The sequence below is a fragment of the Pelophylax lessonae genome, assembly GCF_965119305.1.
Source record: "Pelophylax lessonae genome assembly, chromosome: 4".
NCBI lineage: Eukaryota > Metazoa > Chordata > Amphibia > Anura > Ranidae > Pelophylax > Pelophylax lessonae.
Window position 1 is genome coordinate 360,064,702 of NC_138771.1, and position 25,386 is coordinate 360,090,087.

General features: G+C 40.2%; 1 protein-coding gene across 1 annotated transcript in view; it reads left to right on the forward strand.

Annotated features, from left to right (window-relative positions):
- Nucleotides 1-25,386, forward strand: part of PDLIM4 (PDZ and LIM domain 4) — a 280,179-nt gene that overhangs the window by 249,385 nt on the left and 5,408 nt on the right. Inside the window, exons 5-6 of the mRNA XM_082255565.1 lie at nucleotides 5,928-6,085; nucleotides 22,744-22,867. Of these exons, the coding sequence (XP_082111691.1) occupies nucleotides 5,928-6,085; nucleotides 22,744-22,867 (282 nt within the window). The remainder of the gene's footprint in view (nucleotides 1-5,927; nucleotides 6,086-22,743; nucleotides 22,868-25,386) is intronic.

Sequence of the window (25,386 nt, forward strand, 5' to 3'; positions counted from 1 at the left end):
TCCCTAGATGCAGAGAAGGGGTTTGACAGGTTAGCATGGGATTATATGGCAGGTGTCCTGCGCAAAATAGGGATCCGAGACCGTCTATTTCATTTCATCATGTCCCTTTACGCCAAACCATTGGCGCGAGTCTGAGATAATGCTCTCCTGTCAAATGCCTTCCCCATCTTTAACGGTAAAAGACAGAGCTGCCTGATATCGCCCCTATTGTTCATACTTACACTGGAACCCTTTCTTCGTCGCATTCGGGCAAATAATGATATTCAAGGACTGACGGTTGCGGATCGATCGTATAAAATAGCGGCACTCGCTGATGATATTTTACTATTCCTGTCGAAACCTCTGACCACACTCCCTAACTTACTGAAAGATTTCGAGCTTTTTCACTATATCTCCAACTGTAAAATGAATTTTAATATGTCCCATGCTCTAAACATCACTTTACCCACCTCAACTGTCACACAGTGTCAACAAAACCTCCATTTTACATGGAAGCAGGACGCTGTCACTTACCTGGGCATCCAACTCCCCACCAAACTTTCTGACCTCTATGCAAAAAACTTCCTGTCCTACGCACAGTAATGGAAGATCTCGGTAGATGGGGCAAGTGGCCATCTTGAAAATGAACGTCCTACCCCGCCTGCTCTATCTACTACAAGCAATTCCAATACGATTTACCGTCAGCGTTTTTCAGGTCATATAAAAGCCTCTGTGTAACCTTCTTATTGCAACACAAATGGCCTAGAATCAGCTATGACCAACTCACCCTTGCCTAACAAAAGGAGGGATAGGTCTCCCAGATATACTCAACTATTACAGGCTTGCCACCTTTCGCGGATAGTCGACTGGAATATACACAGTCGAGTCAAGGACTGGGTTACCCTCAAAGATTCTTTCTTGACCCTTTCTATAAATTCTACCCCCTGGTTATTACCACGCCATCTTCCTTCCTCTCTCAAGGAGCACCCACACATTGGCCCTTTGTTGGTATGTTTCGAGAGGCTACCTCAAAATATGGCCTATCTTCGATAGGAGGATCCATGACACCTATTCACTTCAACTCAGACTTCCCAGCTGGGATGACCCCCCAACCATTTCTTTGTGCTCACCACCTCCTCCGCAATGACAAGGTTCTAGATAGGTCAAACCTTATCTCACAATGGCCGAACACTCCTATACCGCAATGGTCCTACATGCAATTTCGCCATTTCCTTCACTCCTTAGACTGGACAAACGCAATATCTCGACTCCTTATGAGAGCCTATGTTCTAAAACTACACCCCAACAACCCTATCATCTCCTCAATCCATGCTCTTCTTTTCCTAAATAGACCTTCTACTACAGGAAAGGCCTGCTCGACATGGGAGCGAGACACTGACATAGCCTTTTCCCTTGAAGATTGGAACCAATACACATGAGGAGCCTGTCAACATAACAACGCAAGAAAACTGCTATAAAATGATATCAAGATGGTACTGAACTCCTGCTCTGCTACACAAAATAACCCAAATTTTCCTAAACAGTGCTGGCGATGCAATCAAGACGATAGTACATTACTACATATCTGGTGGACATGCCCTCTCATACAAACCTTTTTGACCGGGGCACACTCTGTGATCACACATGTTACGACCTACACCCTTGACTATTCACCCGCTCAATTCCTTCTCCACCACACATCTCTCCGTCAAAGAAACTATCATAAATCATTCACTATGCACATGGTGAATGCAGCGAAACTATGCATACCAATACATTGGGGCACAACTCAAACAGCTTCTCTCTTAGAATGGTTCACACGCCAAACATTGCCAACATGGAAGAACTTATTAGCCTTGCGAAAGATTCCCCATCCATATTTGCAGTTACTTGGACCTGTTAGCGCCACTACTGTACAACTAATCATTACCAATGCCTAGCTACACCTCAGGTTTAATCTCTAACTAAATAAAGAGCATCCAGGCTGACACCCCTCCCATTCTCACTCTCTCTATACCCCTCTCTGTAAGACTTCATATATAAGCTACATACCACATCTCCCCCGGAGGGATGATCGTGGATTGGGGGAACCCCCTTCTTTGCCGGTGAGATCTTGCCAATTTATCCCTCTTCTCCTCCTTTTTTTTGTCTTCTTCTCCTCCCCCTCTCTCTTTCTCATACCACCGCAATTACTGATCTTGTTTACGCCATTGGCTATTGTACAAAATCCCCTTCATGCTGTCTACACCCTAGACAAAATCTCCTTACCTAGACAGGCAGATTTTACACATACGCTCCACTCACACCCCCCCCCTTTTTTTTTCTTTTCATTCTATAAATCCTTCAAATACCCTCACTACTATTATATGTTATGGGAATTACCCTGTTTTATATCTGATGCATACAGTCTGATGATCGACATATGTTACCCCCCCTTTTTTTTAATTTTATCTTCACACACTATTAGCTGTTTGATTACCAACCTGATTCAACTGTAATAATATTCTTACTAATTTGTAAAACACGCTAACTGTAACACTGTATCACCATTCAATGGTCTATCTTTATATTGTATGTTCCAAAAAATGAATTTTCAATAAAAACTTGTTTGGAAAAAAAAGAAAGATTGGCTAGGGTCAAACTGGAAACATCTCAATATAACAGAGCAACAAATTTGTCTTGGAATCTGAGAAAAACAGATAATAACCAGGAATGAAAGTCATCCCTTTATCCCAGTCTCCCTATTTATCCTTTCCAACTCAACAAGAAGAAATTAGATCCTAAATAGAACCTCCCTTCTGAAATCACTATTTGACAAACCAGATTTATGCTCGTTATTAACATCTTGGCATTATAAACATGGAAGTTCAATGTAACTCTCAGATAGCATGGGTTAAATCTAGCCTGGACAGCTTTATTAGTAGCCTAAAGAAGAAAAGAATATCAAAAGCAGGCTTACAGTGTTGAAATATCTGTTCCAAAAATTGTGTATTTGTAAAACATTTTTTTACAGGTACATACAGTATGCTCCTTAGAAAAGTAAAATATTCAAAATGACTCTTTTAAAACTAAAACAAGGCAGGAAAATTTCAGTATTTATAACAATGTTATTGTTAAGTTTCATCCAATGTCTATTGGCTAAAATCAAATTACTAACTCTCCATTACTTACAAGTATTCTTTTTAGTAATATAAAACTAATTATGGCCACAAATGTGAAAAAAGGTATATATTAATATGACCACCTGTTTGTAAGTATGAGCAAACTAAGCCATTCTAGACACTTCAGTAATAAAATTCTTTGCAGCGCATCCAAATCTACCCATTTACCTGGTGTTAATCTCTACTTATTAAGTTGTGAAAATAACCTGATGGGAACATGCTCCTCTGTAGCCACACATTCAGGTGCACTAAGAGCAGAAAATGTAAGTGATAACGGATGAGCTTGATTGAAAGAACACATCACTGGTAACTCTTTAGATGACAAAAAAAAGGGCAAGGAAAATTCCTAGCTCTACTTACCGACCAACCTGTGACCAGACAAGATGATCTGTCTAACAGTATGCGGTAAAAACAGGTGTTTACTCTGCACACATTTGCAAATACATGCAAAAGCTACAGGCCCCTCCAAGGCACCCGTTTACCTGTAGTCCCTACCTGTAACTTTTAAGAGGCTCCATAGTGGACCATCACTGCACCATCACTACTCAGGATCCTTGATTGGTACCACAGCGATGGCACTAAATTATGGACTACCTTATAGAACAATATGGTTGTCCTAGATCTCCCACCTCTACCCTGGACAGATCCTGGTTGTAGACCTACTTGATGTTCTTTACCCCTACTGGTGTACTGTCCACCGCCCTAAATATTTGGGATACTTATATAGCCAAGGGACTACTTGCTTCTAGGCCTAGTCCCTTAATACAGTTCTTTGGTACTACTGCATTCCCTCTGATTATACCAATTTCATTTTATCTCTTGGAAGGGAGAAGCTAGGCCTCTCATATGCCATACCTTACAAAAGGGAAAATTTCTTCTCCTGTCCCTCTCAGATGCTACTTTCTTGTCATAATCCCACTAAGGCTTGGATTGGAAATTCCAATTGCAACACTGCATCTTAAAACTGCGTTTCACATAAACTTCCTAACCAGATTCCACGCAGATTTTGAGTGGTTGCTTTCCCAATTCACTAGACCTGAACATTCCTTAATACCAAATTATATTGAAAGAATCTATTCTGCAAAACCCACACTTTTTGGTCAAATGGGAACAGGAATTAATCATCTCTTCTGAAGAGATAGATTGGGACAAGATACTGAAGTCCAGATCATCCAGAGCACTTAAAACATTTTTCCAGATGGTATTGGTTCCCTAATATTTTGCATCATATGGATCCCTCGATCCTGAATACTTGCAGGAGATGCTTAAAGGCTCCAGGTACCATGATAGATATCTGGGATACTTGCCCCCTGATTACTCCCTTCTGGGACAAAATACTTCAACTTTACTATAAACTCATGGGGGGATAAAATCACAACCTTCCTTCAAATCACTGGTTATCCATGTTACATGGTTCCTACAAATTAAACAAAAAGAGCTTACGTCAACACTTCCTAACTTATACTGTGATAGCCAGATCCTGGCGAAAACCTAACAGTCTTGTCTTTAACTGATTCGGCTTGAAAAATGGACTCCATCTGTCATACAAAATGGCTGATCTTATAATAAAAAGATAAAACTGATGCCTACAAGATCACATGGTCTGTATGGACTCATTTCAAATACTCTTCAAACTTTGCATCGTATCTCTAAGCACATTTGCTTGACCGTCCCAATTTCAAGGTAATGTATCTCTCCTTTGACTGCTGGGGTATTTCAGAGACAGTGCGGTGCCCTGGTCTCTTCCCCACCTTCCTTTTTTTCTCTTTCTTCTTCTTCCTCTCCTTGTCCTTTCTTTACCTTTTTTCTCTTTTCCTTAGTAAATTTTGAGTCATTACTTTTTTGTTTCATGCCTTGTTCTGTCAGTGTACACCTTGAACCTATGTTTGTATTGTACGTTACAGAATTAGGAAAAATGGCTGTCCTAGCTCAAATTCCTCTGACCCCCATGTACCTTATCTCCTCTTACCTGTCACCTATACTGTATTTTTATCAGACCACATTTAGTGCTTACTCTAGCAACTGATACTGTGGTGTTCTTATTATTTTAGTAGTATATTATTCCAATATGGTGTGAGCTTTGACTACTACATACTTGATATGTATTCTATATGAGTCTTCTTTTTGTACCTGCCTTTACTTTGCTTTCTGTATGCTTGACTTACTGTAAAACATACGTCTTATTTTCTCTACGTAAATTTAACAAAAAAGGGATTAATCATAAAAATACTAATCTCATCCTTTTTCTCCTCAAAATGGAGTGGGTATGAGTAATAGTTCATACTTTGTTACAGAAATGATCCAAGAAAGAATTAGTTCTATCATGATCAGGCTTATGTACTCTGAAATTGATATTATGGCGGTTTGATGAAGCCTTAGCAGTCAAGCATCTAGAAAGCTGTATTACAGAAACATTGTTTGCATGAATAAAACATTTTATAAAATGGAAATCTCCAACCAGTTCACACAAAGCTGATATTTCAGTTTTTGGAAGAGTCTAGAAAGCACAAACTACATCACAACGTATGTTTCCTGGGGATGCTGGGAATGCTGATTGGGAGAGCTATGTGCTTTAGTTTTATGGTTTGCACACCTGCTGTTGCCATTGAAAAGTCATTTTTTTCTTTTGAATTGTTTATTTTATGTTTTTGTGTGGACAGTGCCACAAAAGAAGTGGGAATACCTAAACATAGATGGTAACAGATCCAGACATACTGATGTTTAATAAAATAATGAAAACGTTTGTTAACACTAGACCAATGCTTATTTTTACTTTCTATATAACAGTGCAGACCCACTAAGGAATGTTCCAAGGAGCCGAAATGGAATAGATGTTGAATCAGATGTGTACAAAATGCTTCAGGACTACGAGGTACCTGTGTCAAAGCCCAAGCAGTCTGGTTCATTCAAATACTTGCAAGACATGTTGGAGGCTGGGGAGAATGGTAAGAACAAGATCTATGGTTCTAAAAAATGTAGTCTAATCTGTTATAATATCTAAATGATGTGCAATGAATAACATAAAGGTTGCAGCGGAGGACTGAGTAGGTATGGTGTGGTTGCGTGTCCACAAAGAAACAAGCTGTATGTTGGAAACCCTGCTCTACATGCATAGAAATAGTATATTGAAGTAGCTACCTTGTGATTCTTGTGGGTGGTGCCCTCCTGTACCTGCTTTAGTTCCACCGGGGTATGAGATACGGACAATACACCTTGTGTGGGAAAAAGGTTTTTTTCTTTCTGCAACAGTTTTTCCTGTTGTCTTTTAACCTGCTCTAGTTTAATTACATCTATAATCTGGTTGCAGTGTAGAGTAAAATCACTTTCACATTCTTTGTAGCCCTGATGCCCAACATATGGCCCACATGTCACCCACTCTCTCTGTGTGCAGCGAACTTGTTGGGCACTTTTAAGAAAAGCATCGGGATGCCGAGTCCTGGAAGCTCTCTCAGTTCTCATGCCTCAGGCTGAAATTAAAGTGGAGTTCCACCTAAAAAAAAAAAAATACATAAAAATACCCCCGGGACAGTCAGGGCTAGTGCATTCCACAATGGATAGCCTCTGAACTTTCCCGGGTTGCACTTACCTTTTAGAAGAAATACTTACCTTGAAGATGTATTGTCCAGCACTGCCATCTCAGGTGTGGGCAGCTTAAAGCCAGCACGATCCTCTTCTGCGTCCTCTCCTGTCCTCTTCGGTCCCACGATGCACTGCGCCGGCCCCGCCGTCACTTCCGGGGCTGCAGCGTCATCCCTGCACAGCTTCTGGGCATAACCAGAAGCTGTTTAGCAAGGTATGACAGCGCCTGCCCGGAACTGACGTCTGGGCCGGTGCAGGTGCATTGATTCCTGGGAGCGATGACGTTCAGCTCTCAGGAATCATTGCAAGCCAGGAAGTGACGACGGGCCGTGGCCGCCGAGGGGAGAAAGAGGAAGTAAGGTGAGTATACTTTTTTCTAAAACAAGGTAAGTAAAAAAAATTGCGATTATCCATTTGTGTTTCAGGTGACCCGGACCAAGAAGATGCACGGAACTTCAATTTTAGGGTGGAACTCCACTTTAAGTCAGTGCTGTCAGGCTGAGTGATCTCCACCTAACAGTAGAGGCATAGGCTCAGCTCAATGTCATCAGGGAGAGAACAATGCAGAAGTGTGTGATCTGGTAAAAAAAAATTGAGTGGGCTGCCACTGAACGCTAGTGTGAGGTGGGGTTAACCACACTGCCACTGACAACCAAAGCAGGGAGGGGGTTAAGGGGGCAGAGTCAACAGCATTGCAGCTGACCACCAATGACGGGGGTGAAATAGCACTACCCCTGACCACTATTGCTGACACTATGCTGGGGTGTATCTGATTGTAGAAATCCAAAATTGAGAATGCCTCTGGGGCAGCAGATGAAGTAGCTGTCCACCTTTGATACTCACAAGCCAGTGCATTCTGCTAAGGTTTTTCCCTACCTCGCCTTTCTTGATAGATTTATTTACTAAGATTGGGAGCATCTGGAACCTTTGTGGTTCCTAAATGTTTTTTAGGAACCACTCCTTCAAGTAGTCCCTTCGATAGAGATGGACCTCTCCTCCTGTCTTGGACCCTCCCATATCTCAGTTGAACGAAGCAATCATAATACTGGTGGAGGAGTCTCCTTCCTTCAAGGATCCCACAGACAGGAAGACGGTGTCGGTTGCCCATTCTATGTTTGCAGTCACGTGCTCAGCACTTTACCATGTTTTGACCACAGCCCTTGTGTCTATGATGCTTACTGAGTGGGCTAAGCTTCTGCACCAAGAACTGCATAAGGAACAGGTTTCCCCGGTTTATATGGAACCAGCAGACAGACTGGTCCAGAGTCTCAAGTACATCTGTGATGTGTCATTGGATACTGGACCTAAAGACCCTAAAATACTTTGTAAATGTAAAAAAGTTAATGATGCCATCCATCTGTTCTGTGGTGGCCTCTCTGCACCAGGGAGATTTCCTGTCCTCCATAGACTTCAAAGATACTTGCATGTTCTCTTTGCTGCTGGGCTTCCTGTGCTTTGTGGTAGGGGACACGCATTTTCAATTTGTGGCACTTCTCTGGTTTAGCCTCAACACTTGTCACGGGCCAAGTTGTTCCTCTCACTGGACAAGCTTTGGAAATTGTGGACTGCAGTTCACTTGTAGCTGTCCTGCAGGTGGACCTCCCTGTGTTCTTGCATGCAGGTCCTGGGCCTCATGGTGTCCACCTTTGGAGTGGTCCTGTATGTGCAGTCCCATATGAGGGTTCTGAAGAAATCTTGTCCAAGTGGGACAAGTCCCCTGCATCATTGGACAACCAGATAAACATGGAACATTTGGCCAGGTCCTCCTGTCTTTGGTGGCTTTGGTTTCAGGCTCTTCCGGCTTTGAAGTGATTTTTTCCTCTCCATTGGACAGTGATCATGATGTCCAGCTGGGGGGGGGGGGAGTTCTGGGCCCCAGGTCAGTCAAAGGCTATTGGATACCAGAGGAGTCTTGGCTGCATATCAATGTCCTGGAGCTGTGGACGATCAGACTTTGGCTCACTGGAGAGAACCGACGGAGCCAAGGTTGCCTGGTCAAGATCCAATCGCAAAGCCATGGCTGTGGTGTATGTCAAGCATCGGGACTCTATCCACGTTTAAATTCAGGGCATAGAAAACTGGCAGGTGGACTACCTAATTCGTTAAACTCTGGATCATAGAGAATGGGCTCTGCACCCAGACATGTTTCACCCCCTCCTTGCTATAGGCAGCTTAGTTTGTCACAAAGCCGTACTAGAGAAAGAAGCAAAAGATAAGTGGGTTATGTGTTCTTCAGTGAACTCAGAGAAAGGGATTTTACAGTGAGTAACAAAAAAATAATTGATGGAGACAGGTCTTTCATAATTCTTGACCAAAGGGATGTCCCAAAGCATTAACTTAACAGACAAAATGTTCAATTTACATTCTCTAATATTTAATTTTCCGTAATCTTACCATTAAGAAATCTGAAAAAGAAATAGTTGCTTACAACAAAGCAAAGACAATAGGAGTCAATACAAACATTGGATTTCAACATAAGGTAGTCGTTTCATGAAATAGCATTATGTTAAAGATTTAAAATGTTACCATGGGTTGTATAATTACAATTTACAAGTAAGATAATTGACGGTTTTTTACATTTCCTGTGGTTGTAGTTATTAAGAATAACATATATTTTTAATCAAAAGATGTAATCTTTTCACATCCTCATATTTTAGCTGCTTTATAGAATGACAGTCATTTCTTGTTAGTTAATTTCTTTGTGGGAGTGAACAAATATTGGCACTAATCTGATAACTCAGGAAGTACTGCATAGCTTTCTGTAACTATTATGTATAATGATAATAACTTCCTTGCCAACAGCAATACTTCTGCAAGCTATCTGCCAGTATCCAGTGTGAAACCCCGCCACTGCTCTGACCAAAGCATTTTGAGAAAATGGCTTAGTGTTACCATAGGGTGGTCACCACAGTTGTGCAGCCCTCCTTGTTCCTTCAGAACAATAGACAAAAATGCGTGGGATGTTTCTGCAGCTTCCTTCATCCTTTTGACCCAAAAAACACAAGTGTACTGTATGTAAAGCACAGCAATAGATTGGAAGCTTGTTCATGTCCAGACATTATCTCATTAGCCGCGTACATGACCTTTATATCACGTTGTGTTCTTGGAGACAAGACAAAGGCAAAGGTCAGATATGTCAACATCTCAAAATGTCCTATAAAGTTCTTTCCAGTTTGTTATGTTTGCTACTAAAATGACTATATTACATGTATTTGTTATATGCTTTTTTGGCTTTGAGCTTTTACCATTCCAGGTTTTTAGTTTTAATTTCTTGAAATTAAAGTGGTTGTAAAGGCTTCAGATTTTTTTCCTTTTACCAATGCATTTTATGAATTAAGGTAAAAACCTGTTGCAAGCAGTTCCCCCCCAGCTCCCCCTCCAATCCCCCCTCCACTAAATACATACACTACAAACAAATGGCAACTGCCCCAACCTATAACTGGCATTAACAGCAAAGAGCTCATGGAAGGGTGACACATGTCAAACAAAAACAAAGAAAGATTTCCAGCTCAGCTTACCAACCAGCCTGCAACAAACTGAATTGTCCTAACAGTTCATGTTAAAAACAGGTGATTAGTTGCACACATTTGCAAATGCACGTGTAAGCTGAATTCAGTTTGTTGCAGACTGGTTGGTAAGGTAATCTGGGAATCTTCCTTTGTTTTCGTTTGACATGCTTCGCCCTTCCATGTGCTTCTTGCTGTTAAGACCAGTTATAGTTTGAGGCAGTTGCCGTTTGGTGGTACTTTTGGTAATTTAGTGAGGGGTGCACTGGACACCTTTACTGCCATTGTGCTATTTGCTGGGTGTCCAGGCCACCCCTTTGCCTTTAACCGCTTGCCGACCGCCGCAAGTAAATTTACTGCGGCGGTCAGCCCCTGCTAGGCAGAGTGACGTTAATTAACGTCACTAGCCTGGGAGGGTCTGGGGAGCGAGGCGCGCTCCCGCGCGGTCATGGACCCCCCCCCCCCCGCGCGTGTGACCGGCGGACCCGATGTCCGCCGCTCACTCGGCGATCGTCGGGGGAGAGGGAGAAAGTCAGGCAGCTAGTGTAAACAAGCTGCCTGTCATTCTCCTCGGTGTTAAAACACTGATCAGACAGATCTACTATGTAGATCTGTTGATCAGTGTCCTTTCACCTCAAGCCACAGCCAATCACAGTAGAAAGCACGCCCCTAGGGACACACACAGCCCCTCCCTCCCAAATAAAGTTAACCCCTTCACTACCAGTGTATTTTTACAGTAACAGTGCATATATATAGCACTGATTACTGTAGAAATGTCACTGGTAACCCCAAAAGTGTCAAAAATTTCAGTCAAGGGTCCGATCTGTCCGCTGCAATGTCGCAGTACCGCAAAAAAAATCACAGATCGCCGCCATTACGCGTTAAAAAAAAAAACAAAAATAATGACAAAAATCTTTCCCTTTGTTAGTAAACACGATAACTTTTGCGCAAACAAATAAATAAAATAAATAAAATAAATAAAAATACGCTTTTTGCGATTTTTTTTACCAAACATAGGTAGGATAAAACAAATTGGCCGAAAATGTTAAAAAAATTTGATTTTTACATTTTTTTTTTGGGGAATTTCATATAAAAAAATGTGAAAAATATTGTTATTTTTGCAAAATTTACTCTCTTTTTTTGTTTATAGCGCAAAAAGTAAAAATCGCACAGGTGATCAAATACCACCAAAAGAAAGCTCTGTTTGTGGGAAAAAAAGGACGTCAAATTCGTTTAGGTACAGCGTTGCACGACCGCGCAATTGTCCGTTAAAGTCACGCAGTGCCGAATCGCAAAATACCCCCTGGTCGTTTAGCAGGAAAATCCTCCGGGGCTTAAGTGGTTAAGGAGGAGTGGGCTCCCTCCAGGCAAACCTGCCCTCAATCTATCCATTACTATATATTAGACATGTACAGTTCGTTTCGTTCCAAATAAATATTCAGACACATTTTTCATTATTTGGAGATTCAGGTATGTCCGAATATCCGAATTACAGTATAAACGAAGTTGACTGAATGCACTAAAGGAAACTCGTCCAGATTTTCGAAATTTTAATTTAATTTTACATCGTATTCCATTGAAATTCAAACTGTAAACATATTACTGAAATCAAAGATTGTGTGTGTTATTAGAGTACTATTTCGAAATAATGCTGTTTTTGTTAAGCCTAAGATGATTTAAAGAGTCATTGTAATCATTTAATCAATATTTTTCTTTTGTTTTTTTCACTTTGCCGCATTTGAAAATTCAAAATTTATCGATCCAAATGTACTGAATCAAAAAATCTGTAAATTCGAAGAAAATTCATAAAAGACAAAATGAATTCCGAATATGAATTCCGAATACGAATCCCGAATACGAATTGAACGCATCAACTGAATTTAACGAAACAAATTAACTAGATTAAAAAATCGAATCTAAACAACACATATTTTTTTGTTATGCACATGTCTACTATATATGTGCTTCTACTATAGAGGCTTTTAAAATTTATAGGGTTAGGAGTGCAGATAATACTGGGGTACCTTGTGGCAGCCTCTGAAACTTGCGCATGTATTTGCAAATGTGTGCAAACTAAACCCCTGTTTTTAACATGAACTGGTAAACAGGACAGTTTGGTTTGTTGCAGGCTGGTTGGTAAGCTAAGCTGGGAATCTTTCTTTGTTTCCTCCCTAAATACTTACCTGAGCCTGATCTTCATCCAGAAATGTGCACAAGAGCAAAGGCTCTGGCTGCTCTTTCTCCTCATTGGCTCAGAGACAGCAGGGGGAGCCATTGGCCTTTACTACTGTCAATAACAGGCAGTGATGGGGGGGTGGGGTGGCAGAGCCAAGAGACACAAACAGCGAGGGTCAGGAGCGAGGCTGCACGAGTGCCCCATAGCAAGCAGCTTTCTATGTGGGCACTTGGCTGTGGAGGGGAGATACCAGGAGTGATAGTGGGGGACCCTAGAAGAGAAGGATTGGGGCTGCATTGTGCAAAACAGTGAACAGAGTAGGAAAGTATGGCATGTGTGTTAGTTTAAAGAGATAAAATCAGTTTATGTTTTCATTGACCCCAGATCTCTCCATAAAGAGAACCTGTCACGTGCCTATTGCTGTCACAAGGATGTTTACAGTATAAAAATAAAAAAAAAAAAAAAAAAAAGAAGAATTTAAAAAAATAAATTAAAGTGCCCCCCCCCCTTCCGTGCTAGCACGCAACGGCGAATGCGTGCGTCGGTCTCACACTGAGGCAAACAGCAATCGTCCCACACATGTGAGGTATCGCCATGAACGTCAAATCATGGGCAGTAATTCTAACACTAGACCTCCTCTGTAGATATAAAGTGGTAAAGGCTTTTAAAGCATTGCCTATGGATAGTAAAATTTACATTGTTTGTCACCACTGTGTGGGTTGTGCAATTTTAAGGCTACGTTCAAATCTTGGCGTTGCTATTTACAGGCGTTTTTTCAGGCATTTTACAGGCGTTTTTTCAGGCGTTTTTTCAGGCATTTTACAGGCGTTTTACAGGCGTTTTTACAGGCATTTTTGTGCAGGCGTTTTTAGGTTGACAAGTGACCAATGGAAAAAAATAAAAATGCCTGTAATCTGCTCAAAAAGAAGCTCATGTACTTTTTTGAGCGTTGGGCATTTTGTCAAAATGCTTAGATGTGAACAGGGGCCATTGAAATGAATAGGATTTGTCTTGTTAGGCGTTTTTTGAGCTGATCCTAGAGCAGAAAAACGCTCCAAAAATGCCCCAAAACACCTACATGTGAACTTAGCCTAAAGTGTGACGTGTTTGGTATCTATTTACTTGGTGTGACATCATCTTTTATACTTTACAAAAAAATTGGTTTACGTATTGTGTTTTTTTTGCATTCAAATTTAAAAGAGTAATTATGTTTAAAATCTCGGTGTGCAAATATCATGTGACATAAAAAATTGCAAAACCCACCAATTTATTCTCTAGGGCCTTTGCTACAGAAAAAAAAATATATATATATGCATATATATATATATATATATATATATATATATATATATATATATATCTCCCTCTATATATATATATATATATATATATATATATAGATATACAAAATATGTATATATATATATATATATATATATATAATGTTTGGGGTTTCTAAGTTTAGAAAAAAAAACCTGATTGTTACATGTGAACAAAAAGAGCCAGAAAAAGCCTAGTCTTCAAATGCTTAAAAGTTAAAAAAGATAAGATAATGTGTCGGACAAATCCTCCCAGTTAAGGCCTGAGAGGACAGAAACTATCATCTACTGTATGCCAGCAATCACCCCACTGTAAAAGTCCACTAGCAAACTATATTTCAGTGTTTCCCCTGCAGTGCCTCTAGTGGCAGAAATGCACATTGCTCTTGTTTGAGAACTGCATTTGTAAGTAGTGTTTTTAACGTGAACTGTATTTCAGGATTTGCTTGTCTCCAGCTGAAAAAACCTGCAATAATTAAAGACTTTATAAAAAGTCTTAGAAATCTTTCATTAAGGTCTCCATGTTATATAGTTTGAAATATATTACTTATCATTGTGAAAGAACATATTCCACATTTCATTTTTATCTCAATTTTTCTACAAAGAAAAACGACTTGGAAAAAAAATTGAATTTTTTCCCAGTTTTTTCCCAGGCCTTCCCATCTCTGATACTGAGCCAGGCTCTGTGCAGCCCTGCATCTCCGCCTTCCACTCCCTTCTCACAAGAATTGATTGACAGCAGCAGAAGCCAGTCTGAAGCAATCCGAAGCCTTAACAGGCATTTTAACATCGTCTAAAGGGATCTGTTATCAAGCCAAATAACTTGAAGCATGGGATGGACAAATTTACTATTCTACAGCCTCATAATTATCCAGAGTGAAAAGGCAACTAAAAGCTTAATTTTCACTTCCATTGACATAATTGTCTACAGATCTAATATTTGGCCTTGGAGTTTGCAGCTTTTTCTATTATTTATTTTTTATTTTTTTATATATATAAACCAACCCAATATCCACTATTGGTTCTTAAGTATGATAGGAGGAATCAGTAACCAGTATTTAGGAGTAAAAGATTTAGGGGTTGAGCCAGTACCAAAATATAGGAAGTTGCCATTTGTACATCAGAGGGCCCCAGGCTTTGGGGATCCCGATTCATAGGTACTTGAAGGCACCAGAGGATCTCCTATGTAATCATGTTCTGACTTTGTTCATTTTTCTAGATAGAGAGAGTAGCTTTAATGAAAAACTTCTGACAAAAATAACTCTAAACTATTTGAGTTCATTCATTGGGGCAATAACAGAAGTTGTGGTTTCAACTGGACTTCTGTTGTTGGGGCTCTATAGTGCATGCATAGCCACAACTTTAAATGCACGGTGGAGAGGGTTGTAAGAGTTGAAGGGTGGTTAGGTGTTGACGGGGGATAATGAGAACTGGGTATTTTAGGTACAGAAGCTATGTTAGCCAAATGGGGAGTCATGGGGGTTGGGGTTGGTAAGTCTGGAGCAGTAAGTAAGAAATTGAACCACAGGGACCCTTGGCTATTTCTTCAAACATTTGTATTTCAGTGTTGCTTAGTTCAAACTTTATTTCATAGTGCTAAGAGATATATGTGTTTAAATCACCCGGGAGCATGAAGCATGTAGGAATAAAATATGATGTTCTACAGTCATTTCCTGAAGATGAGATGAGTGTGTTGCCTAACAGATGGTAGAGAATTCTACCAAAGATTAAAGAATACAAATGGTATTTTAAAGCGGTTCACACGGGCTCTCCAGCCTGCTGCTGGCACAGGACAGCGTCCCACTGTGTTAAGCACAAACACATAATAATAATATTCATAAAAAGATAGCACCATATAATCTACTTGTTAAGCAGCCTGATCGCAAAACAACCCAAAAAAAATATTAAAAACACATGATTTATGTTAAACATCTTTTCAAACCTGGACAATTCAGAATAGGCTTGTGCTGGAAAGATGCATAAGTATGTTAAGATGTTACCTCCAGTAAAATCTGCATCAAAAACATGCATCTCAATGCTGCTGATCTCCTGAAGCCTTTTTAAGCCACTTCCTATATAAATGCACTCCAGCAATGGCTGTATAGGATGAATGTTTTTTTCATGATAGTGTCAACAGTGGACAATGTCTGTGCAATGTGTGTTGAAACGACCACTCCATTGGAAGATCCACTATTTGGCAGGGTGCCAACATAGGAGTACACTTAGGAGACTGAGACAGAAGGTTGTCACCCAGGAAGTGTCTGAACAAGAACCTCCTGGCAGGATCACCAGGTATTATTGTAATAAAAGCTTCCTATTAAAGTGTTACGAAGCCCACAACACTAAAATCAGTCTGTATATGCAGTAAAGCATGCTTGTTATACTCACTGTGGATTTGGTTAATCCTCTGCATTGTGTAAAAAGGCTGTTTGATTCTGTCTTCTCTGACCCTCCCCTTTTTTCACAGTCACCAATCCATCTCCTGATAGAACAGAGCCTTGGGGGCACTCTGCAAGTGTTCAGTGTGGTGTGTATTGCTAGAGTATTTTTTTTCTTTGGAGAGTGCATCTGATCAGCACAGGGCCAATGAGCGCAGTCCGGACAGAGGGTCAAGGGTCTTGTAGCCTCATAGGACAGTAAGAGGAGAATGAAAACTCCTCCTACAAGCTTTAACCAGACACTGATAGAAATCACAAGACTGCTATATACTGCTGATGAGAAAAGGTATTTAGCAGTTTTTATTTACTAAAATAATTGCATTTCCATGTTCTGTGTACTGTGGGAGACCAAATAAAGTGAATGCAGGGTCCTGGGTTATGTAACACTTTAACAATGGTTAAAACCAATTTTTGAAATGTCATTAATGTGTCAAAGCTTGCGCATTAGGAAAGCTTGGTAGGCAGGGGAGAGTGGAATGTCAACTTTACCTGGAGTTTGCAAACTTCCAGATTTGCATTTAACCTCATTTGCCTTTACTTCCACATGTGTCCATCACAGCCAGATGGATGAATCTTCCATTGTGACTATTTTATTCTGACAGCTGGCACTGCTAGTCATCTGATTGGATGCAGGTGCTGTTCAGTTGACATTTTTTCCAACTGGCTCCTTTGATTTTTCAAACAAAGGAAGATAGGTGGAATGGTTCCCACATGGCCACACACTGATCAAATTTGGAAGCAACTAAAATTTGCTCAGTGTATTACCAGCTACAAAGTGTAGGTCCATCATTAATGCAGTGATTTCATTGTACTTTTTGGAGTGGGTTTGCCACAGGTAAGGTCATCAGTACAAGTGCAGGACATTTTTCTTATTTTATTTTTATTCGTAACAATAGCACTTTGGTCCAAACATACACACGTCTACAAGCCCAGGTCTTTAATCTCTGATCTCATTTCTGTGGTCTCTGATCTCATCTCTGTGATCTACAGCCCTATTATATAATCTTAGGGAAAGAAAAAATAATTTACTAATAACTGTACACACTGACAGATGTCATTTTTTAGGTGAATGCAAATCTGTCATTTGGATGGCATGTAACCATCAGTCTTCCAAATACACAATGATGATCATTCTCTCTTTTGTACACTTCTTGTGAGGTATTAGACACATTTCCATTAAAACTTGAAGCTTGTGCTAGTGTTTGTGCTAGTGGAGTGAAAAGCAGCTGAGCTAACAAATGCCTTTTTTTTTTTTATCTACATACGTACATTCATAAATATTCAATAAACTCATAAGCTATATTAAATATATCCTCAAACAAACAGCAGAACCCTGTTGGCAATGTGGTGGGTCCATTTGATATATTCTGCACATCCTTAGGTCTTGAAATAAACTCTGAGACTTCTGGTTAGAGGTTAGACGTACCACCCAAAAATGTAACGACTACTACATACCCTGGGTTTCAGCAGCACCATCATATCATACCACATCATACCATACCACAGAAGACTCCTGCACCATCATACCATGCCACATCATACCATACCACAGAAGACTCCTGCGCCATCATACCATGCCACATCATACCATACCACAGAAGACTCCTGCGCCATCATACCATGCCACATCATACCATACCACAGAAGACTCCTGCGCCATCATACCATGCCACATCATACCATACCACAGAAGACTCCTGCGCCATCATATCATACCACATCATACCATACCACAGAAGACTCCTGCACCATCATACCATACCACAGCCTACCATACCACAGAAGACTCCTGCACCATCATACCATACCACATCATACCATACCACAGAAGACTCCTGCACCATCATACCGTACCACATCATACCATACCACAGAAGACTCCTGCACCATCATACCATACCACAGCCTACCATACCACAGAAGACTCCTGCACCATCATACCATACCACAGCATACCATACCACAGAAGACTCCTGCACCATCATAGCATACCACAGCATACCATACCACAGAAGACTCCTGCACCATCATACCGTACCACATCATACCATACCACAGAAGACTCCTGCACCATCATACCATACCACATCATACCATACCACAGAAGACTCCTGCACCATCATACCATACCACAGCCTACCATACCACAGAAGACTCCTGCACCATCATACCATACCACAGCCTACCATACCACAGAAGACTCCTGCACCATCATACCATACCACATCATACCATACCACAGAAGACTCCTGCACCATCATACCATACCACAGCATACCATACCACAGAAGACTCCTGCACCATCATACCATACCACAGCCTACCATACCACAGAAGACTCCTGCACCATCATACCATACCACAGCCTACCATACCACAGAAGACTCCTGCACCATCATACCATACCACAGCATACCATACCACAGAAGACTCCTGCACCATCATACCGTACCACATCATACCATACCACAGAAGACTCCTGCACCATCATACCGTACCACATCATACCATACCACAGAAGACTCCTGCACCATCATACCATACCACAGCCTACCATACCACAGAAGACTCCTGCACCATCATACCATACCACAGCATACCATACCACAGAAGACTCCTGCACCATCATAGCATACCACAGCATACCATACCACAGAAGACTCCTGCACCATCATACCGTACCACATCATACCATACCACAGAAGACTCCTGCACCATCATACCATACCACATCATACCATACCACAGAAGACTCCTGCACCATCATACCATACCACAGCCTACCATACCACAGAAGACTCCTGCACCATCATACCATACCACAGCCTACCATACCACAGAAGACTCCTGCACCATCATACCATACCACAGCATACCATACCACAGAAGACTCCTGCACCATCATACCGTACCACATCATACCATACCACAGAAGACTCCTGCACCATCATACCGTACCACATCATACCATACCACAGAAGACTCCTGCACCATCATACCATACCACATCATACCATACCACAGAAGACTCCTGCACAATCATACCATACCACATCATACCATACCACAGAAGACTCCTGCGCCATCATACCATACCACATCATACCATACCACAGAAGACTCCTGCACCATCATACCATACCACAGCATACCATACCACAGAAGACTCCTGCACCATCATACCATACCACATCATACCATACCACAGAAGACTCCTGCACCATCATACCATACCACAGCATACCATACCACAGAAGACTCCTGCACCATCATACCATACCACAGCCTACCATACCACAGAAGACTCCTGCACCATCATACCATACCACAGCCTACCATACCACAGAAGACTCCTGCACCATCATACCATACCACAGCATACCATACCACAGAAGACTCCTGCACCATCATACCGTACCACATCATACCATACCACAGAAGACTCCTGCACCATCATACCATACCACAGCATACCATACCACAGAAGACTCCTGCACCATCATACCGTACCACATCATACCATACCACAGAAGACTCCTGCACCATCATACCATACCACATCATACCATACCACAGAAGACTCCTGCAAGATCATACCATACCACAGCCTACCATACCACAGAAGACTTCTGCACCATCATACCATACCACAGCCTACCATACCACAGAAGACTCCTGCACCATCATACCGTACCACATCATACCATACCACAGAAGACTCCTGCACCATCATACCATACCACAGCATACCATACCACAGAAGACTCCTGCACCATCATACCATACCACAGCATACCATACCACAGAAGACTCCTGCACCATCATACCGTACCACATTATACCATACCACAGAAGACTCCTGCGCCATCATACCATACCACATCATACCATACCACAGAAGACTCCTGCACCATCATACCATACCACATCATACCATACCACAGAAGACTCCTGCACCATCATACCATACCACATCATACCATACCACAGAAGACTCCTTCACCATCATATCATACCATACCACAGAAGACTCCTGCACCATCATACCATACCACATCATACCATACCACAGAAGACTCCTGCACCATCATACCATACCACATCATACCATACCACAGAAGACTCCTGCACCATCATACCATACCACATCATACCATACCACAGAAGACTCCTGCACCATCATACCATACCACATCATACCATACCACAGAAGACTCCTGCACCATCATACCATACCACATCATACCATACCACAGAAGACTCCTGCACCATCATAGCATACCACATCATACCATACTAAAGAAGACTCCTGCACCATCATACCATACCATGGAAGACTTACACATGCTCTGTTCTGCCCCACCTGGTTAATGCAGCCAAGAGCTGTTTCCCACTGTCCGTAGCTATGTGGTTTGGTAAGGTTGGCGAGATACACAGAATAACTCCAGAGACAAATTTCTTACTAGTTGGTCCTACTGGCACAAATTCACCTACTACTGGCCCAAAGAATACAAATTCATCATGACAGCATCATTGCTGTCCTTGTAACCCGGGGAGGCTTTTTTTTTTTTGTTTTTTGTTTTTTCTTGTCCTTTTTCCTCTTTTACTTCTAGATTTTCCTGTTCTTCCTGGTTCTTTTTCCAATGGCAATCAGTTCTACCTTGTCTGGAATTATAAAAACCTTTACTTCCCTGATACCTTGTTTCAAAAAAGTTGAAAGGTGTTACTCCCACTACATTACATTCTACCCTATGCGGCTGTATGAACTTTTCAATATGCTGCCAGATTTTACCTCATTTAAATGTGTAGTCATACCTTCTCTCTATATATTTATCACGTTGAGGATATGTATGTGTTAAATGTTATGTAGCTTTCTATACCTAAATAAAGAATTTATTAAAAAAAAAAACTCATAAACTATAATTTACACAGAAAACAAAATGTATTCAACAATTGTAACAATCATATAATTACCAATTTACCTAGTTTAGGGTAAATATAGTTCCATAACCCAGTAACTGAAATGTATGCCTATATTATTTCCATCGACATTCAGAATTCCTCTTTTTACAAATACTGATTCCTAAATGGCTTTATTTACCAATGTGATGTTAAACTGGTGAACTCAGTATAGATGACTGAGGCACCATCGCTTCGCAAGTCATGCAATCAAAGAACAGTTTTGTCTTTGGTAGCAATTAAATCAGAAAATGTTTCTAGTTTTGAAGACCTTGGGCTTAGAAAAATGGGAGCTTGGGGCATATTTCTAAATTAATTTATAACTGCTGCTAAATAATTTACTGCTTTCCATGCATGTAGTTAAGCATAAACAAAGTTATTATTAAAGCATACACATACACAAGTCATACTGTATAAAAAAATGTATTTGCTGTTTCTTGCAGTCACCCCTAACACAGGATATAAAGCATTGTAGTTTTCTTTCAGCCAGGGAAAATGCTTCTCATTACCATGTAGCCTTCATCAGAGTTTGTTGTGTTTGGATCTTAAAAGGAAAATCCAGTTTAGGCCACATGCACACTGAACATTTATCCCATCTTCATCCAAATCAGTGTTTTCATGTGTCCATGTGTCCATGTGTCCATTTTTGCACATCCAGAAGGTAAGGGTGCATCCAGCCCCACTGCGTGCAGCCTCTAAAAGTCTACAAAAAGCTAAAATACATTGCAGCTGGATGTGATTGGACGCTGTACCAAAAATGACTTTAGGAGCAGGAGAAAGCAAGTCTAACAGTTATACTGCACCATGACTTTCCCAGCTCAACCTACTTTCCCCTCTGAGAGAGTTAATTCAATCTTGGTAAACTAATGTTTGCATATTTGAAGTATCAAACCTAAAAATAAGTAGAAAACCCAATTGATGTAATTATATAGAAAAGGAACATATTCAGACCAATGGGAGACCAAAGTGTTCTGAACCTGTGTTTTGGTGGTGGTGTTTTGCCAGATTGTATGATGTACTTTACTATGCTGTAGCCACCAAAGTTGAAAGGTAGTAGCAGTGGCATGGTTAGGAGCAAGTTTACACCAAAGGCATGTTTGTTTGCCTAAATGTGTGCAGTGGTGCATAGAAAGTATCCCAGAACATTACGAGAAGCTACAGTTTTAAAGAGGATAAATAGTGGTTTTGTATGCATTTTGATTCTTTCTTTATTATGGTCAGGCCTATAATAAAAAAAAAAAAAGGGAAAATATTTCTTAACAAGTTACATATGATTTTTTTTTTTTTTTTGTATTTTAATGTTCTTTCACCTGATGAGGTACTGTGCACCCTTTTACATGTTAGTGAGAATAGCTTTACTTGCCTTATAACAAGATTCCCTTGCATCTAAACTAGCATTAACTGCTTCCACATGATTTACTACGTGTTACAAGCAAGTAAAGCGGTACATAGAAGGCATCCAGATTTCTGTCATAACCTCACTAGACCATCTAATGCAGCAGTTTCTGAGGTGTCTAAAAACCCCATGCTTAGTTCCCCTAATGGAATTCTCAGCCAATTTGTAAATGTTTTTGGCAATGTTTGTTTTAAACACTTGATACATTTTTCTTTTTAATATGTTGGCAGGTGAGAGAGTAGAAACCAGACCAGCCAGCTCAAGAAATGTCAAATCACCAGTGTCTAAACTCAGCAACCCACTGAGTGGCCCACAGATGCTCCCAGAATGCACCAGATGTGAAAATGGAATTGTGTAAGTAAAAACAGTTACAATTTACAGTTAGAATTATAGGCTCTACACAAACAACCCAAAAAAATCTTTACAGCAGCAGAAGACAAAGCTTAGAGCTTTTATTCATTTCAATTTATTTAAAAAAAAAATGCCATAAAACTAGAGTTTACCTTTCGTCTTCTTCTCTAGTAGTGATGCTGCTTCTGCCCTCAAGATTTGCTCCCATTAATGTAATTTATACAAATGGAACAGATTATAAAATACAATCGATATGTATACTTGTATACATGTATACTTTTTATTTACAGTAAAAGCATTCTTTTAAAATATCATGTTCCTCTACCCAAAATACGTTGGTATCAAATCCCACTAACATTAGACAGAAACCCACAAAGGGGAAAAAGTACACTGTGTACTTTTTCTAGTGAATATACTGTTACCCAACAAATTTGGTTATTATGAATACTTACATTGAACGTTATGAATACTCTTATGTTACAGAGTTTTGTGTAAACAACAGATGGATGCTTGCCCCCTTAGAAAGACTTCATAAGTTGAAATGCGTCAGAGCTTCTCTCTCTTTGCATCTGTCATTATTTTTGCTATTTGTGCCCGTGGTCACAGTTTTGCACCAGTTATATTGCCAGTCATTATTTTTGTATGTAAAAATTTTATGGTGAAATCATATTGTCCTCATTTGTTTTTGTCGTGATTTTAATATTGTCTTATTAAAATGCTGTGTTTTTAACTTTATAATTCACCTTGTGTTGTATATTGTTAATTATTACCCATATAGTTGCTTGGTATCTGAAAGTCCCAATTTCCACTCTTTCTTCCCCTTAGTGGGTTTTTATCCATTCTTTTTTTCCAATCTTTTATGTGTGTTTTGTTTATAGATTCTATTAAAACATGCTTTTTTTGTTTGTAAAAAATGAATGTATTACTTTGTTAACTTCCTGTCCTTTATAAACAGCCTAAGGTTGAAGTGGTTACACTGGGATCATGACTGCAGTTACAGTCATGATCCCGGTATTGTTTTTTCAGTAGCTGATTCAATTTTTTACTAAAAGTAATCTGAGTGGCTTTACAGCTGCTGGATTACTTTTTCATGTGGAGGAAGGGAATCCCCCCATGTGAACAGGAGAGCCAAGGAAGGATGCAAACAGCAGCATCCAGGTCCTGGGATGCAGTGAGAGGAACTCATCTATGTGGTCTTTTATTAAACTCTCCAATATCTTCCCGACTATAGAAGTTAAGCTAGCAGGTCTATAGTTACTTGGCAAAGACTACTATTCCAGCCCTTAACGAGTCTCTAAAAATTAGAAACAAAGGCTTAGAAATTACAGCGTTCAATTCTTTTAGGATGCGTGGGTGGATGCCATCTGGTCCAGGCACTTTATCCACCCCTATTCTGTCTAAATATTTCTGGACCATATCACTTTTGAGCCATTGTGGATCATTAGGGGCTGTGTCAATACCGTCCTCATTATATTCATGAGCTCCCCCATGCTCCTTTGTATATACAGAGCTGAAGAAAGTATTTAATGAATTTGCCTTCTCTTTGTCCCCAGTTACCCACTCCTGATTATTTTGTAAAGGGCCTACATGCTCAGACCTAACCTTTTTACTGTTAATATATTTGAAGAATTTTTGGGGGTTTTTCCTACTATCTTTTGTAATCTGTCGTTCATTTTGAATTTTTGCGTCCCTGATTTCCTTTTTACATATTCTGTTATATTCTTTGTAAAAATTAAACAATGATAGTGTTCCCTCATTTTTATATTTTTTAAAAGCTCTTTTCTTTTTATCTATAGCTTTTTTAACTTTTGCTGTGAGCCACATAGTTTTTATTTTTAGCCTTTTAAACTTATTACCCATGGGAATATACTTTGCAGTGAGTTTGCATAAAGTCTTTTTGAAAAATTCCCATTTCTATTCTGTGCTCATCGATGCCAATATTCCCTCCCAGCCTAAATCCTGGAGAGCAGCCCTTATCCTTGGAAAATTTGCCCTCTTAAAGTTAAGTGTTCTTGTATTTCCTGCATGCGTTTTTTGCTTACAGTTAACATTAATATATATAGGGATATATCTCAGCCTTTTTTTAAATATTGTTACCACGTTGGCTTTTTTCCAATCAGCTGGTACCATTCCCATCAGTAGACTATCCATAAAAATTAGGAACAATGGTTTGGCTATCACCTGGCTGAGTTCTTTAAGGACCCTCGGGTGTAAGCCACCTGGTCCCTGTGACTTATTTATGTTGAGTTTTTCAAGTCTAGTTCTGAGTCGGTCTTCTGTTACCCATGAGGGTGTTTCCTGTGACGTGTTATTAACTTTAACATTACAGTCTAGGTTACTGTACACCCCCCCCCCCCAATTCTTTTGAGAAGACTGGGGAGAATACATTATTTAGCACCTTCACCTTCTCTCTGTCCTTTGTAGCCAGATTCCCTTTGTCATCCTTTATGGGACCAATGTGTCCTTGCCTCACTTTCTTACTCTTTATATACTTTAAGAATTTCTTGGGTTTTTTTTACTCT